The 19,322-nt window shown below is 41.4% G+C and overlaps 1 protein-coding gene across 1 annotated transcript in view; it reads right to left on the bottom strand.

The window, feature by feature from the left end:
- rxrgb (retinoid X receptor, gamma b) overlaps window positions 1-19,322 on the bottom strand; it is a 37,791-nt gene that overhangs the window by 3,584 nt on the left and 14,885 nt on the right. The window contains exons 2-5 of the mRNA XM_058072204.1: window positions 8,084-8,331; window positions 2,874-3,018; window positions 2,627-2,806; window positions 1,324-1,484 (exon numbers count right to left, since the gene is read on the bottom strand). Coding sequence (XP_057928187.1) covers window positions 1,324-1,484; window positions 2,627-2,806; window positions 2,874-3,018; window positions 8,084-8,331 — 734 coding nt within the window. The remainder of the gene's footprint in view (window positions 1-1,323; window positions 1,485-2,626; window positions 2,807-2,873; window positions 3,019-8,083; window positions 8,332-19,322) is intronic.

The raw sequence follows: 19,322 nt of genomic DNA, 5'->3' as shown, positions 1-19,322 counted from the left end.
TCACAACCTGACGCCTTAGGATGTGTTTGACAGCCTGTTCCTTTTAGCTCTTGACATAACTCCCAATCAGTGGACTTATCTGGTCGTAGATTTGAGTCTAGTATGTGCGGGTCTAGACTGTAGGGATGACCACTGGTATACATGTGTAGGCCTACTTTTTACCACTAAGTAAATGACCAGTTTTCAGAAAATGTGCTTGTTTTGAAAATATCTTTCAACATTCTTTTCATTTTGTATTCATGGTTGGCTTATATTATACTGGGACTCTGCAAAGAGAGCCACAATAAGAAGATCCGCATGTGAGAACTTGCAAACTCCACACAAAGATATTCCACCGGAGATACAAAGCCCACTTACTAACCACTAGTCCACCGCGCATCTGTATTATGCAGTGTAATTCATAGAAATAGTGCCATATTTATTCAAAACCTTTTGTATCAACAAAAGTAATAATCAACAGACTACTAAAATAACACTAGGAAGGTTAGAATTCAAGTAAGTAACAGGCTGCACGGTGGACGAGTGGTTAGCGCGCAGGCCACACAACTAGAAGACCCGAGTTTGATGCAGCATTTGCATGTTCTCCTCGTGCATGCTTGGCACGAGCCGGCTTCCTCCCACATTCCAAAAACATGCTAGGTTAATTGGTCACTCCAAATTGTCCATAGGTATGAATGTGAGTGTGAATGGTTGTTGGTCTATATGTGCCCTGTGATTGGCTGGCGACCAGTCCAGGGTGTACCCCGCCTCTCGCCCAAAGACAGCTGGGATAGGCTCCAGCACGCCCGCGACCCTCATGAGGATAAGTAGTAGAAAATGAATGAATGAATGAACACTGGTAACAATACAATTTGGAAAGCTGCACACTTCTATATTTCTATGGAGCACAAACATCCATATAACAACAAAGTAAAGTGCAAAGTATGAAAATGTGGACTAATGCAGTCTGTGAAATTGCTTGGCTCAATCAGCAAGTCATGCATGAAAGGAAGACATTTTAATCCCTCCTTGCGTAACCAGCGCTTGTATTGCAAATTGCACATTTACAATGCATAGGCTAATACAACAAAAAAAATCAATAAATTGACAGCAATGTCTCCGCTCCATCTTTCTGTGATATACAGGCTCGATGAGAAGTACGCTGGCAGCGATAAACCAATCAGAGAACATGACGTAATACGTACACTAAGTACGCTTAACGTCCGCCACACCTCCGGGGCTTCAAAACAACATTGCTCCCTTCTCTCCGCTACTGTGAACCAAGTGAACTTGCCATTAACAAAAGAACTCCAACTCCAACTTTGGTGTAACTACAACTCTTACCGAGTTGCCGGTGCTGCCATCGGTGTACGTCTCAGTTTTGGGCTCCACGGCCAGCTCGGCATCCAGGATTTTGTCCACAGGCATGTCCTCGCTGAAAGTTCCGGTGGACTCCACCTCATTCTCCCCCCGTTCTTTGCCCCGCTGCCTTTCTTCCTGCACCGCTGCATTTTGAACACCAGGGTTAGTTCAGTGACATCACATATACCGTGGATGTCCAAACTGCAAAGTCTCAAAATTGTTAATTGTTAGTTTTACAATTATAGTTTTGACTGATTAAAATAATTGTAAATGCATTTTCAATAATAAATGATAGGGAAGACGCGACTGTTCCCACGATGAGGTAGCCAGATCAACCACCAACACCACCTTTCTGTAACCTTATATGCTCATTTATCCCTTTCATTCACCATTTATATGCATTTTGAATTGTCTGCATGGACAACTATAATTTAAAAACTACAAGAACACGTTTTGTTTTAACATTTTTGGCTTTCTGGAACAGATCAACTGGATTTACAGGATTTTCACACTCACATTCATTCATATGGACAATTTGGAGTCACCAATTAACATGTTTTTTGTAATGTGGGAGGAAACCAGACTCCTCAGAGAAAACCACAGGGTGACCCCAGTATGCAGAGACACAGTTGTGAGTAAACTCACAGCTTTGTAGCAAAAATGGAAACAAAAGGTGAAAGAGCAAAAAGGCTCTGTGAAAAATAAAATAAATAAATACAAGAAGGATTGTAAACTAAGACCAAGAAGCGGCAAATACTGACATCACACAATTTATGTATGTAGTATTGACAATGAACCTACGAAGTTCTGACCCGTTGCTGGCCAATAGGTGTGAAGCGGCTGCACATGACAACTAAAGGAAGTGGACACAAAGCAAGACTGTAGAACATGAAATTACAAAAGAAAACCCCGGAACAGCAAACAACAGTTTTTGTACAGTATTTTTATTACATTTCTTTGCAAAATTGTGCTTTTATTTATTGTAGTTTTTTATTTTTTATTTTATTGACAAATAAAATAAAATACAACATTAATATTAATGCTCCTATAGTATTTTATGTAATAATTAATGAATGTCTCTTTCATCATTACTTAATTATAGATTGTTATATTTTATTATTTCAGTTGTTTGCAATTTATTTTAATTACTTTGTATGCTGCCGGACGGATGGTCATTAATTAAAGGCACAAGAATTAATATTGTAAGGTGTTTTAAACACTTTTTTAAAAGTCAACCAAGTCTTAAATGTACACATTCATAACCAGGGTAATAAATGTAACCTACCTTCTCTCTTCATGCCCATGGCCAGGCACTTTTGGTAGCGACAGTACTGGCAGCGGTTGCGCTGGCGCTTGTCTATCAGGCACTCTTTGCTATCACGACAGGTGTAGGTGAGATCTTTGCGGACAGTCCTCTTGAAGAAGCCTTTGCATCCTTCACAGCTGTAGACGCCATAGTGTTTACCTGCACAAATACAAACATCTTTACTGAAGGAATGTTTTTGCTGATGAAGCGTCCCCCCCGCCCTTACCCGAGGAGCGGTCCCCACAAATTGCGCAGATGTGCTTGGACATCCCACCCGGGCTGGTGCACTGGTAGTTGATGCTCCCCAGGTTCTGCAGGCCTGGCGGAGGCTTGATGTCCTCTGAGCTGCTGACGCTGTTCATCGAACTCATCTGACATAACGCAAAATAGAGCTGATGAGGACAGGAAGTAAAAGTGAACGGTGACCTCGTGACATGTGACCTACTTCCTTGTCTTTGTTCCCCCTCTCTCAGTCACACAAGCTTTTATTATGAAATTGTCAGAGGATGCGATCACATGCTCGGTCTTGTCATGGTTTTGGTTTCAAAGATTAGTCACATGCTTGTGTAGTTGTCAAGCAGAGACAGGCGGGGGCAATCACGCGTCCTCGGTGGCTAATAATAAGAGCTGTTGAGTAAAGCCTTGACTTTTGCACACACATGAGCTCACTTGGACTGCTCTTGTCCAAAATTGATGAATTCATCCCAGTGCCAATAGGATGTCTCAGTGCTGTTTTATTAACCTTTTGTCACATTTGTCTCATTTTGACATAGCAGAACAATAATACATTTCATTGTATTGCATTGCATTGCATCCATCAGAGTTCCATTGCATTTAGGTTAGCATGACTTTTTGACTTAATTCTGAGTGTTTTTAGTTGAGTGGCCTCTGGCAAGGAACCATATTTGGTAACTTAGGTGGGGTTGGGTATTGTTTCCATATCATACAATACCTTTGAAACAGTGCTGGTGCTTAAACGGTAAAATGCTCAATATGTATTCACTCTTCATGCACTGTGATTGGCCAGTTGCACACAGCGACCGCCTCTCCTGAGACGGCAGCAGCCACAGAGGGGCTCAGTATTGCTGTTGTGGTGTGTTAGGACTGTGTGCCTGTGTCTGGATGCTACATCTCTCCGAAGATGTTGCTGGCACAATATCAACTTTAAGTACTTGTTGCAGGTGAGTCTTTTGAGGTGAAGTAGAACTAGAGTTGAAAAACGGAATCTTTGCTTATTCAGAGATAAAAGTATGTGATCCACATTGAGCTGAAAAGGGCCACACTTTGTCCTATATGACTAACAATAAAACATTGTTTGTAAAAGGGAATTAATGAATGACAGCACCCTCACACTTGAGTATGACAATGAAGAATCTGGCTCATCTCATTGGTCAAGGTCCTTTAGTTTGCAAAGAAGATACCAGAAGACCCGAGCTGACCACAAAAAGGCATGGCTGACTGGGATCACTCCCTCAAGCAGCAATTTCAGTACTCCTCCAAAAATAAAAGAAAATTCTGTTCCAATGCACTTTAGGTAAATAAATGTTTCTATAATTAAAGCATTTGCACTATTTAATAATTAATTCATTTTCTACCACTTATGCTCACGAGGGTGTGGGGGTGCTGGAGCCTATCCCAGCTGTCTTCGGGCGAGAGGCAAGGTACACCCTGGACTAGTCGCCAGCCAATCACAGGGCACATATAGACAAACAACCATTCACACTCACATTCATACCTACGGACAATTTGGAGTCACCAATTAACCTAGCATGTCTTTGGAATGTGGGAGAAAACCGGAGTACTCGGAGAAAACCCACGCATGCACGGGGAGAACATGCAAACTCCACACAGTGATGGCTGAGGGTGGAATTGAACTCGGGTCTCCTAGGTGTGGGGCTGTGTGCTGACCATTTGGATGCCGTGCAGCCTACTTAATAATTGTCTTTCATAATTTGACTTCATGGGAAATTTGACTAGTTGGCAAAATGCAGTCGATCAATAGCTGTTTTTTCCTTGTACATGTACACGTCACCGTTTCCTTATCATTTTCCTGTCCTTTGACCCTTTTATGCTGACAAGAGCCAAACAATGTTGTTTTTCTAGCTGTTTATGCGCAAACATCTACATCCTTGCTGGAAAAGGCTGACCCACACATGCCCTCATGTCCTATATATTTGATGTAATGTGACATAAAGGACACGCTTCCCATACACGTCACCTCGGGCTTTTGCTATCACTTATTTACAATGTGCACTCTTCCTCCTGACTATCCTCTAATGGCCGACCCATCCCAGACCTCTGCGGTGGCAGTGTCGGTGACCTTCCAGCGAAGGGACGAGCATGCGTGGGATTTTTCCTGCCAGCTTTCCACAAGCATACTGCACGTGCCCTGAAGGGGATCACTTCTTCTTAAATGAGCATTCACGCCGCCCACTTTCCCTGTGAGCAGCACACTCTAATAATTCATTTAACAAGTGTACACAATACAATTCTAAACAAATTTAGCTCCAGACATATAACAACATCCTAGGAGCAGCGTGTATGGATTATTGATGCGTCATGCATTCTTTATACAACACATGCTACGAAGAACATACAGCATTCAAAGGTGAACCTGCATCTCACTTTCAGATCTTTCTGAGCTGCCAGGTCCCTTCTAATAGTCGTATAGACCACCCTTGCTATTAGACCACCATGAGCCATTTCAATGGTTTTCTTGATAATACCAAAATCACTTCAGGTCTTACATCAATAGCTTAAAAAGTTGAACTCTTATGAGCTATTTTTGTTTTCATCGTTATATTTGTCCAAACAAAAGGGACACAGGCTTTTGTACCAGTTGTACCAGGCTTTAAAATGAACAAGAACAAGGGTGGTCTAATAATTTTTCCGTGACTCTAATATTTTTCACCAATTGTAAATAATCCTCGGAGGTCCCACATCCTTGATCCTGGAATGTAGACAGTAAACCTTGCTATGCTTGTCCATACCTGTATCCAACAGAGGCTCCTAAAAGCACAATTGTGCACTTTATCCACGTTTTACATAGAAACTATAACTTTGCACTATCCAACGTAATAGATGCCATATGTCACATCCAAAGTAATATATAAAGATAAAGATGTGTAGCAAAGCTTTCTTCTATGCAGTGGTGGCCACATACAAGGGGCAAGCTCATCTTGTGGTATCACATCCATGAGGAAGGAGGTTTGTCCTTCATGACGCCATGAAAAGTCACAATTTTCAACCATAGCAAGCATTTGATGCCTCTTCTCTCAAAAGTGGCCAATGTGAACAGCAGCCTAGTCCTCCTGTTGGAAAAAGGCAGTCATGAGGGGTGCAACCACAACATCTCCACACAGCCATTACTGTTTGACGTCCCTGCACAACCTGCAGCTCCACTGTTCCACTGAAGTACAACAATCACCTATGCTGTGTGGAAAACGACTCACGTGGGACCTCCGTGTCATGCCAATAACGCTGAAAGCCATCAAGGCTACGTTTTTTCTCATCAGAGAATGAAGCTTTCTTCCATCTTTCAATGTCCAGTGTTTGGTGATCTCATCTTCTTCAAACCCTTCTCTCGCATATCTGATGTTTATTGGACTACATTTGGCACCAGGAACAACTTTCATTTGGGCCAAGGATCATCCCGTGTCTTGACGGCCAATCGGATCCCCTGACTTAGGCCTGGTAACATTTTTTGGCTCTACCACTTGACTTTTTTTTGCTCCATAACCATTTTAAGAAGTTTCAAATGACTTATGAGTAATATCGTACTTGTCCAACCTCAGCAGCAATGCCACACTTCTAGAGGCCTTGTTTGCGCAACTCAACAGAGCGACCGTTGATGCCTTGGCCATCAAGAGATTGTGACATTTTTGTCAAGATTCTGTCTTTTAAAGGCTGTGGTCCATTGATGAATAGCCTATTCCACGTTTAATGGTTGTTTGCAAAGTAAAGTAAATTGTAAATGGGACTCAAAAAATTTTGAATCCCATTTGTTTCCCATTTCACTTTGAACATCATTAAGATTCAACAGTGCAAATTGAGACTGCATGTTGGCCACAGTCAGGAGATCTGTAAGATCTAGGTTCAATTCTCGGCTTCGGCACCCCGCCTTTCGCCCAAAGACAGCTGGGATAGGCTCCAGCACGCCCACGACCCTCGTGAGGATAAACAGTAGAAAATGACTGACTCTAATAAGTGACAAGTGCGTCCTTCATTAGTGGGACTACTTTTATCTGGTCGTACGTGCGTGAGTAGATTTTACTCGCAATGTTTTATACTTTAGTCACAAAATGTGATAATTTAATCGGAGTCTGAAGCCATTTTCTGGCTTTGGTGGTCTGCATGAAAGCACATGACACAATCATAGTGTAAAATTTAACAATGAAGGCTTAGTATGTTGTGTTGGAAGTAAAAGCCGCTGTTTGACAACTATTTAATACATCACGACACACTTTGTGAACATGCATACAGTAAAGGTAATGTCCCACTTTTCCGAGTAGGCTAAATGATATCATACATGACCAGTGAACAAATATTCAACATGACCCAATGACCTAATGGATGGTCAGAAAGAGTCTCATCATGACATGGTATTAACCCCGACTGTCCTTAAAGGCATGGATCCATACTGTCATTATAGTGTATGGAGAGTACATTGCGTGCAGGGCCCTGCAGCATTGGCACCCATTCAGCCTCTGAAGCATATGTTTGTGGGCAATCAACACACAATATTGTTGTTCATTCCATTAGCTCTCTTGGTCCATTGTGGCAGACAGAAAATGGGGAAACCTGACGTTTATTTTATATACTGTATATACAGCTGCACACACACAAATAAGTGCTGGAAAGACTCTCCATTGAAACGAACCATATTTGGATAAATGACAAAACAGCATCATACAAAGGATGCATCCCTTTTGAGAGTTAAATAGAGCATAAGGACATGTGGAAAGAACTCAAGTAAACATGGATGTTGTTCTTTTCTCTCTGCAACTACTTTTATGTCTGTTCTATGTTCATTTAGATAGAGATACGCACCAACCATTGCGATACCAGTGCAAACTGCGGGGGTGGCACATTGAGATTCAATGCAAACTTTGTGAAGAGGCAGGTGAGAAACTATCGGTTTATTTATGACGTTACGTTGGATCAGTCACAGAGAGAAGAAACCTTCGCAGAGCAGCTGGGACAATATTGGGCAAATATGAGATAGACGGCAGCACTATGATATTAGTAATAATATCACAATAATATCACATTTACCATAATTGCATTTTTACTAGACAATCTTTTTCCCCCATGTGTTAAAACCATTTCCATTTTCTATGCCACTTATCCTCACAAGGGTTGCGGGGCCATGCTGGAGCCTATCCCAGCTAACTTTGGGTGAGCAGAACCTCACAATTCTACACACTTTTCCCTCACCTGCGGACTGCCGAGCGGTCCAAAGTTCAGGTTGGGCGTGGACGGCAGCGATACGGAGGGTGAACCCAAGGATGAGGTGATGACGGAGTACGGCGAGGTCAGGCCATTCATTGGGGAGTTCAAGTTGGACATAGGCGAAGGCAGGTGCCTGGAGGTGCTGATGACGGATGGGTGGCCCACCATGCCGCCCATGGGTGGGAGATGCGAGTGTGGGTGAGGGTGGGCCGTGGTCATCGGCCCTGTAGAGTCTGCAAGACAAAGGAGAGTGGCATGCTGATTTAGAACGGTATTTCAAGCTCTATTTTATGCCAGAGTAACAAATAAATGAACATAAAACATCCATGACAAGTCATAATGTTCATTTATTAACAAGTATATTGCACAACACAGCAGCATCGGAGGCCATATTGTAGCAAATACGAGTGCAAATTGCAATACCGCTGATGAGTTTATTGGAAATGATAGTACACCAAGTGTAATACACTGTAATACACTTTCACACCATCACCCACAACATTTGAAGCAGATGCAGAGGTAGATAAAGCTGCTGGATGACCACTCATCCATCCATCTATCCATTCATCTTCAATTAAAAATGGAAAAAAAGGAAATGCCGCTACAATAGGTGCAGATTTTAGAAGATCTAGACAGCTTTCTGTGTGAGTTATCGTGTGTAGCTGCGCTATAGGAGATCAACATTCAATACAAAGGGCCTAAAATGAGCATAATAGATCCCCTTTAAGTTTAGCTATGTCAATAGTTAATTGACACTTAATTGTGTCAATCTTATCTATCAAAAAATTTTAGTTCAATATAATGTGGCATACATAAAAATTATTGAACTATAAGTTGATTGTAACACAAGTTACACAAATCTCATTGCATTAAAAACAGTTTCTACTTTTCAATAAACTCTTGATTACTTGACAGTACAGAACACATACGCAATATTAATACCAGATTTGGTCCTAAACATTGCATAAGGTGATATTTATATGTTTTTATGCATCAAAACCAGAGTGAGGCCCTGCTGATTTTAGGTCCCAGGGAGACGATCTTGCTTGGGATCTATCTGTTGATGTGAACTGACAGGCTGGCATTTGCACAGATGACCTACTTTAGTAATATGTCAATCAACGAACCAACGTGTCGTTTCACGCATGTTCCTGTAGCTTGTGAGGCCAGCCTAAATTGCCACAAATGCCAACTAGTGCACATGGTCACAAATGCTGTACCATACAAGGTTGTCGTCACGCAACTTGATGCTCACAGATGCAATAGACGCAAATGATATAATCTCTAACATGCTAAAGTAAGAAAACATTCCTCTATAATTTTCTATACCATAATATTATTTGTTTTTTTGCCAACTTTCGGGCATTGTCTCAGTTATCATACAATGTTGCACATAACAAACTAGTCTGTATACCCTGTACTGTAACATACTGTAGAAACAAGTGCCCAAACAAACCGTCTGACGTGTTGGTGACTCACTGGCCTTGCGTTTCTTAAATTGGAGAAAGAAGGTGAGAAACACCACTGAAATCAAGAAAGAAGTCATCCAAAGTACGAAGATGGCGTCCCCTGCCCTTCGCCCACTCCCCTCCTCGCCATCTTTCCCAACAAGAGAACTATCCATCTGTCCATTTTCTATATCACTTATCCCCCAGGGGTCGCGGCCATGCTGGAGCCTATCCCAGCTGTCTTCGGGCGAGAGGCAGTGTACACCCTGGACTGGTCAGCAGCCAATCACAGGGCACATATAGACAAACAACCATTCACACTCACATTCGTCCCTATGGACAATTTGGAGTCGCCAATTAACCTAAATTGAGTCAATCCCTCGTTCAGACAAACAAAATCTACAAATGGATGTTATTGATTTTTTACAGTAAATAATACTTGCCATATAATTCACCACAGAAATATGATCATGCTTGCACAATGATTTTTGAGTGCTGACATTTATTGGAAATGTGATGCCACGAATAAACTCTTTCACTATCAGTCATGATGGCCACTTAAGACATCAGCACAATATTATGCACAGTCAGCAATTTAGGAAAGAAAAAGTCCTCCTTAATTTCCTGTGTATTGATGAGTATTAAAGCTGACTTAGCGTGGAAACTCCTTGAAATGCAACTTTCACATGTCGAATAATTGTGAAAGAGAGAAGAATGTATTTGAATGCAGGCCATTTGCTCCCACCCTGGATGCTAAGGGAACACAAAGTTTTGCAACTTCCTATTTAGCTCCACAGCCTTACTCATCAGCTTCTACTTTCTCCAATAAAGCGTTGAGTGATCCCTGCAAGGTAAACATACCTTGGGGCCGTACCTTTCAACACACACATACAAGCTCATAATGCAACTGAGTGCAGAGTCGTCTGTGCAGCAGGATTACGTAATAGACGACCACTGTACAGCATGTACCATGTCTTCATTTTGCACAGTGACACTTTTCTCTATGCGCATGACAAGTTCTCATCAAGGCTTGTAAAACTCGAGTTCTATTCTGGTAAGCGCTGAGTCGGGCAAATAGCAACAAGGTCGATCACGAGCCCAGCCAACAATTTAGCAACTTTCAACTCTTGCCTACATTGATATAACTGGACCGCTTGTGATGAGAATTGCTTTTCCAGTCTTTATTTGAGAACTACAACAATTAAAATTCACTCCAGGCTTTAATTGTGAATATATTCCACTTCGATGTGTATATAAAAGCCAACTCTTATACCACTTACTACAGTAGATCTTATGATGTTTAACAGTAATACACACCTTATCAAATTTGAAGAACTTTCAATTTTTACTGTTGGATCTTAAAGGGATAGTTTGGATTTGTTGACATGAAGTTGGGTATGACACCCCCATAAGCAGTGAAGACTGTCAACAGCAACTCACTCCCCACTGAGCCGAGTTCTGGTCGGATTCGGTGCTGAGGAAAGTAGTTCCAGCTAGTTGCTGGGGACATTTAAGTAAAGTGTTTGGCCTCTCAAAACAATAAGCGTTCAAAAGCATAATACATTTGCATCACAAAAACTGCTTACTACAAGAAATTAGACCTCACAAATTGGCGTATCACTTTGCGCTCCGCCTGGAGTGAGTCGCTGTTGACGGACTTCACTGTTTATGGGGGTGTCATACAACTCCATGTTAAAAAATCAGAACTATCCCTTTAAGTAGGCTCTAAGTAGAACTTCAAAATACAAAAAGAAGAAATGGGAGTGAGTACTGAGTAATGAGAAGCTGAGCCATCACCTCAAAAATCGGTTTGAATATGCTCCATGCCAGTGTTTCCAGGAGTTTACTGGGAATGTTACTTCAGGTGGTGAAAATGGCTTCATAGAGGGTACCCACTGCCTGAAACTAACTCCATTTTTGTAAAGCAGCCTGGTCATCCATCCACAAATGTTCTCAATTGGATTTAGATCAGGGCACATATAGACAAACAACCATTCACACTCACATTCGTCCCTATGGACAATTTGGAGTCGCCAATTAACCTAAATTGAGTCAATCCCTCGTTCAGACAAACAAAATCTACAAATGGATGTTATTGATTTTTTACAGTAAATAATACTTGCCATATAATTCACCACAGAAATATGATCATGCTTGCACAATGATTTTTGAGTGCTGACATTTATTGGAAATGTGATGCCACGAATAAACTCTTTCACTATCAGTCATGATGGCCACTTAAGACATCAGCACAATATTATGCACAGTCAGCAATTTAGGAAAGAAAAAGTCCTCCTTAATTTCCTGTGTATAAGTAGAACTTCAAAATACAAAAAGAAGAAATGGGAGTGAGTACTGAGTAATGAGAAGCTGAGCCATCACCTCAAAAATCGGTTTGAATATGCTCCATGCCAGTGTTTCCAGGAGTTTACTGGGAATGTTACTTCAGGTGGTGAAAATGGCTTCATAGAGGGTACCCACTGCCTGAAACTAACTCCATTTTTGTAAAGCAGCCTGGTCATCCATCCACAAATGTTCTCAATTGGATTTAGATCAGGGGAACACACTGAATGGTCCAAAAGTCCTTTGTCAGGCAGAGATTGTGAGCTGCAGCGTTGTCCTGTCGAAATAGTCAGTCATTACCACACAGACACGATGGCCTTTAGTCATGAGGGATGCCCCTGCAACAGCTCCAGATAGCCAGCTGCACCCTGCAAAACCTGAAGCTACGTTGTTCCATTGACGGAAAAAGCACCCAAGGTCATAATGACGCTAATGACCCTTTACTGTGACATGTGGAAAGCAATTTAGGATCTCCTTGTCATGCCAGTAACATTGAAAGCGATCATGGGCGTTATTGTTATTGGAATGTACATGGCACCAGTAAAAACCTTGATTTGGGCCAAAGATCCCATGTCTTGAAGGACAGCCAGTCGGATCTTCCGGCTTAGGGTTGTGGACATTTTTTGTGACTACCACTTCACGTACTTATTCCATAAACCTTTTCAGTGATCTCATTAGCAATGGCGCACTGCAAGAGGCCTTGCTTTTGCAGCTCAACAATCCGACATAAAAAATCATGATAGTGTGGCTTTAAACTTTCGATCATCTGAAGTTCTAATTACAACCTCCTTAAAGACAGAGAAGCAGTCACATCACTCTATAGAGATAAACTGTATCTTATGAAGCCTCCATTCCAGATCTGTTCCATTGATTTCTCGTCTGGTTGACTTCGGCCAAACCGATACAGCACTGTGAGCTCGTGCAAGCATCTATTTTGAGAGCAAACAGACAAGAGCAGTGAAGGACACCCTCTGACCGCGGGTGTCGCCAGCCAAAGGTCAGCGGTTGCCAAACTCTTGAAGCAAAAAGAGGTCCTGTCTGTCTGACTGCAGCTCTCGTGTACATGGAAATTTCTGGGAAATGCGTGCAGTTGGTGGAAGTACAACTCACTGAATAACAAAAAGCAGTGAATAACATTTAGCCATAAAACAGCGAAATTTTAACGTTAGCTGTGATCCACTACATTGCATCATGCATCATGCATGTGTTTTATTAGGTCTGTATACTAATACTATATAAATATAAAAACTGAGTACACCCCCTCACATTTCAGTAAGCATTTTTACCTGTACATTTACAGTATATCTTATCATGGGGAAATACGTTTGAATATAAACTTAGATATACTCACTTACAGCTTGGATGAAAAATGATTCAATACATACTGGCAAAATAAGTGCCATTTGTGGTGGACAGTTTTACAACATAATAACGAGCCCAAACAAAGTGCCTTGCTGAGAAAGGTGAAGGTGATGGTTTGGCCACGTTTCGAACCCGGAATCTCCTGACGGCGTGGCCAACCACTCGCCATCGTGCGGCCTCAACCTGTGCCTGCATCCATTTTCTATGCCGCTTATGCTCACTAGGAGCCGATCCCAGCTATCTTTGGGGGAGAGGCAGGGTACTTGACTAGTCGCCAGCCAATTGCAGGGCACACATAGACAAACAACCATTCACATTCAAACCTACGGTCGCCAATGAACCTAACATGCATGTTTTTGGAATGTGGGAGGAAAACCAGAGTACACGGAGAAAACCACACAGATGCCCAAGCGGAGAATCGAACCCAGATCTCTTGACTGTGCGGCCTCAACTTGTGCATCTCTGGTGAATTCCATGTCCAAGATAATTAAGGCATTTGGAAACCATTTGGACATGTTCACTGTGAGGTACTCACTTGTGTTGCCAAATGGCGGGGATAATGCTCTGTTTATCTACGTCACAATACATTTTGTACTTCATGTTTCTCTCAATGAACTGCAAATCCCCAGTGCCGTCAACACCAATGTACCATGCTTGACTGCAGATGATTATTTTGTTTTGACAGTAAGGTACTAAATGTATACTGCTATACAAGCTGTGTACTCTAAAGGGTATCCAAGTTTACTTTCTATTGTATCGTCCCTTGAGAAGCTATAACAATTCAGAGTTGAATCCTTTTGTGGCAGAAAAAAAGCTTCAAACGCGTCATCACCCTGATGTGGTGATCAACAGGTTTTAAGAAACATCCCAGATAGAAAACCTTCTAAATCCCCACACTGTTAATTACAGGCTGGTAGCTGGATGGAGTGCTGCACTGTGGGGGTAATTCAATAAGCAACACGGCCCACTAACTAATAATATCTCCTCTCCGGAGAGCAGTGTGGGAGCGGGCAGAGGAAGGCTAAGCAACAGGGGTGGGAGTAGCAAATCGACTCCAAAACAACACATGCCTTAATATATACCAGATTAGCCAGCGCAGGAAGGATCTTCAACTTCCATCTGTTCAATACCGGTTGTTGTGTGGCTGAATGCCCTAGTCTATATACAGGGGTGTAAAATGTGCTTGCCCCCTTCCTGATTTCTTATTTTTGTCCTGATGCAGAACCCATGTTCGTTTCAGCTTGATGTCATGAACAGATAGCCGGACATTTTCCATGAATTTTTTGGTAGACAACATGGTTCCCCCGCGACCCTCGTGAGGAAAAAGCGGTAGAAAATGAATGAATGAAAAACATGGTTCCACTATCACAGCAAGTCTTCCAAAACTGAAAACTGTCCGTGTCAATCGTTGGTGTTAATGCGCTCACCGTGTTCATCTGTTTAAAACCAAAATATTCCTACCCTGTGGCTGTGGAATTACACCTTAAATTCGCTTTTGTGTAGTTGTGCATGTTAACGTATGTTGGTTCACAGAGCTAAATGCAGCTAGGGTAGTAGCTATTGTACCGATACGCACAGAGAGATGCACAATGAATGTTCTTGTCATCCAGTCTGGAAGACAACATGCACATAATTCATCAAGGAAGTCATACTTACGCCAGATGTAATGGTGAGCTGGTTCCTCGTTATCACTGAGTGTCCTTTACGGATAATGCATTTTTGCCACTTACGTATGAAACGAGTACATTTCGTCATTATCTGTATTCGTGTTTAAAGAAAATGCTCATTATGCAGTCACTCTTCATGCTATGTGATTGGCCAGTCATACACAGCAACTGCCTCTTCCGAGACCTACTCTGCAAGAGGCAAACACAGAGGACCTCAACGGTGCCACATTCACGTGCAAAGTGATATTGGGAAGTTTAAAACGGCTCAGCGTTTGTCACGATGCCTCTATGCCTTTATTAGGTTTTCTTCAGCTCGCCTCTATGTGTTTTATATCTAAAGTTACTTAGTAAACTTGTTCCGTAACATGCCGTGCAGACCTGCATTGACTGGTCACATCATTAGGTACGCACAAAGGCGGCATCAAGCATTCTGCATGTAAGGCTTAAGCGTGCTAAAATATGACACCCCTCTCAATACGTTGCAGTATGCACCTTGCAATCTTAAATTTGTTTCATAAAATACACAGTGTTTTTAACAAGCGGGCAAGATCGTGCATCAGTCACTGACTGTGTTTTTTTGCTTGCTTGCTGGGGATATAAAGTCAGTTGGAAACCTGCCTCTAGTAATGAACGCGGTGCTTATGAGAAAATTACAGCCAACAAGGCTGACAGATTATTTCCCTTTTTGCCATGTTTGCATGAATCACCAACTTCACACAGCTCATTAAAAATAATGAAAGAGTAAAGTCTCAATGACCCCTTACACGCACATATACATGTAGCTTAATAATAAAAAATACACAGAGCAACTTCTGATCAAGACCATGTCAATTTCAGATTTAAAATAATCGACAGTTTTAAGCCGTGCACATTTCCAGTTAAACCACACCCACTTCCGGTTTATGTCCCGCCCACTCCAAGTACAGATACAGATAATTTAGATGGCTAAACAGATACAAATACAGATATATAGTGGTGTATTCGATCATCCCTAACACATACTTTCCAAAAAGTTCAACTTTTGTCTCTTTCCCAAAGGTCTTGGGGATCATCAAGATCAGTGGTTTTTGTGGTTTTGCCTTGGACCTCTGTCATGAAGGCCGTTTTTCTTATTATGGTGAAGTCATGAACACTGACAGCTGAGGCAAGTAAGGCCTGCAGTTCATTGAATGTTGTTGTGGGGTCTTTTGTGACCTCTTGGATGAGTCGTGACTCGGCTCTTGGGTAATTTTGGTCGGCCGGCCACTCCTGGGAACGCTCACCACTGTTTCCACAATTTGTGGACAGTGGCTCTCACTCTGGTTCATGTCCATGTCGTTATTTATTTTCTCACTAAATAATAAAAAAAAAATATTTTAAAAACTGCATTGGCTAATATCTAAATTAGTTTGATGATCTGAAACATTAATGTGTGACTAACATACTGACGAACTACAAAAAAATCAGAAAGGGGTCAAACACTTTTTCACACCTTTCACACCACATCTGTTACTGACCAAAAGCCGAGGAGAGCAAAGTCTAAAGTCCTCAGGTAGAGCTTGTTAGATAGAACACATAGACATGTAATTAACAACTCTTATAGAAAGGAGGAAACACACACACACACATACAATAAGCAGCACCCAAAACATTAATTTCTTTGCTAAATGAGGTTGATGCCTGATCAATTGTGTCACTAAATCCTCTTATCCCTGGATAAGTATCTGCAGCTCAGCAGGCCAGCTGTCAAGAAGGTGGGAGGCCAAAGAGGAAGAGCAGGAAGAGGAGGATGGATGAAATGATGGATGGGGGAGGAGAATGTCCCGCACAGAACCTGCTTTTGTTTTCCCCCACTCCAAAGCTAACATGATCCTACACAAATATATAATCATATACTATGCCTTTAGTTATTCATTACTATTGTTCTGTCAGTTCCACCTATAATATATTTGGAATTTATTTATTTACAAGAGCAAGACGAAATGATATTTTAACCTTGCTTCTTAGAAATTACAAAATATAGGCCAGGACAAACTGTCTTTTTTATTTAACTAAGTCACAGTGAAGAACAGTGAAGTTACATTTTTAAATAGTCTCTGTTTGTATCATCTATTAATTGTTTAACTTTTTTTTTCATAAATTGAAAACAAATTTTCTACAATAATATCGCTGTAGCTTGGGTTTATATGTTATGTAAATGGAACATTGTTGCCTTTTTTGTGAGGGCTTTAGCATCAAAATAGATACTTCCCATGACTTCCATTGTTAGCTAGCTCATATTAACTCATTTTCTCATGCTAGAATGCACAGAAAAGGGAAAGAAATATGTGTTCGTGTTTCACATAAGGATTGCGAATGATGGGCAAAAATTAAATAAAAAAGTGCAGTTCCCCTTTAAGCTTCTGAAACGGACTCACGGTCCAATTTTTTTTAAACCATTAACCTCAAAGTTGTAGCCGGCAATAGGATTTGCAATGCTAGTTCATAATACCATAATGAAGTCTGGTCTCTGAGACGAGAGACTCTGTGCTTTCCAGTGATATACAAGTCATTACTGTAATCATAAGGGCTGCCTCACAGCAGATGAAGCTTTGATAGAAAGCAGAGTGGGTGTCCGTCTGTTCGCAGAGCCCGTGTGGCAGAGTGGGACAGAGAAGCCAGCTTTCTATGACAAAGTTCTGTGGAAAAGTGATATTTTAATCTGACATTTGGGTGCTTTCATGTTTCACCATATTTTTTGTCGCATTTTTGCTTGGTTGATAGTGAGATCGGGAAGACCTGGGTTCAAAATCTCCGCTTGGGCATCTCTGTGTGGAGTTTGCATGTTCTCCCCATGCGTGCATGGGTTTTCTTCGGGTTCTCCGGTTTCCTCCCACATTCCAAAAACATGCTAGGTTTATTGGCGACTCCAATTGTCCATAATTGTCATGAATGTGAGTGTGAATGGTTGTTTGTCTATATGTGATATTTCTTAAAAAGTAGAGCTCACTTCTTGTTATACAGCTAATTGTTTTCCCCCATCAAACCACACGGCTGTAATAACACAAACAACTTGCACCAGTGAACTTCTTTGACCCCTGAATTCTGCTCTGTGGTGAACCCTCCAGTGAACACACACAAACGTTCCCTGAAAGAAGACAAACGACCTCTGCTCCATTTTCTTCCCCAACCCTTGTCTGTTTCTTTTTAGTCGTACAATATCGAACAAACTTGCTTGTATCACACATACCGTATGGCAGCCATGTCAAATTTGACAGTACAAACATTTTACAGGGACAGTTGATCAATGAGGAGACCACGGCTGAGATAAAGATTGTTTTGCAGTTGATAAAAAACGCAAACAGCACAAATCTGAAGAGATTAGACTGGTATGTTGGACTCTGCTCTACTGAAACTATACATCTAATGAAAAAACAACCATTGCTTGTATACCGCAAGAATATGTGTGGTAAAAAAGCCGTAAAACCACCTATACAAACCAACACCAAACCTCTGCAAATGTTTCTTGTATTAGACATAATAACTGATCAATTGAACAATTTGTTTATGCAAAATTAGCCGCAGGTTAATTGCATCTTGAGGCAATTCAGGCAAAATGTATTGAGAGCCTTCTTGTATATGGACAGCAGAGGCACTGTCTAGGTAATGTCCATGAAGTTGAACTAGTAGGGCAAAAAAGAGTGCAGAACATTCGGTGAGTGTGAGATTCCCACATTTCATTACAATAGCATTGTCTTCTTCTTTCTCTTTGGGTTTTTCCCTTCAGGGGTTGCCACAGCAAACCAATCGCTTCAATCCAACCCTGTCTTCTGCATTTGTCTCTCTCATAACAACTACCCTCATGTCCTCCTTCACTACATCCATAAACCTCCTCTTTGGTCTTCCTCTACGCCTCCTACCTGGCAGCTCTAAACGCAGCATCCTTCTACCAATATATTCACTATCTCTCCTCTGGACATGTCCCAACCATCTCAGTCTGGCCTCTCTGACTTTATCTCCAAGGTCTCTAACATGTAATGTCCCTCTGATGTACTCATTCCTGATCCTATCCATCCTGGTCACTCCCAGTGAGAACCTCAGCATCCATCTTTAGGGCTATAGTATATACTACAATCACTGAAAAAAGTATTAGACTTGCCTTCACTTTAATGCCTGGCACAATTAAAGATACATTTGTTTTACAAATATAATGATGACATGAAAAATAGCTCGTAAGAGTGTAATTTAAAGAGCATATATGTGGCCATTTCCATGGTTTTCATGGTTAATAACCAAAATATCTTACATTCTTACATCAATAGTTATGGCATTGTACTGCAAAAAAGAGTGCTTTTAGAGATTCCATGCTGTCATGTTCATTGTATTCTTCTTCATACTTGTAGTGGTACCAGCCATTAAATTAACAAGAAATTGAAGAAAAAAGGC

This window comes from Doryrhamphus excisus, chromosome 5 (genome assembly GCF_030265055.1).
Source record: "Doryrhamphus excisus isolate RoL2022-K1 chromosome 5, RoL_Dexc_1.0, whole genome shotgun sequence".
In the NCBI taxonomy this organism is placed as follows: Eukaryota; Metazoa; Chordata; class Actinopteri; order Syngnathiformes; family Syngnathidae; genus Doryrhamphus; species Doryrhamphus excisus.
This window is presented reverse-complemented; position numbering and strand designations above follow the sequence as displayed.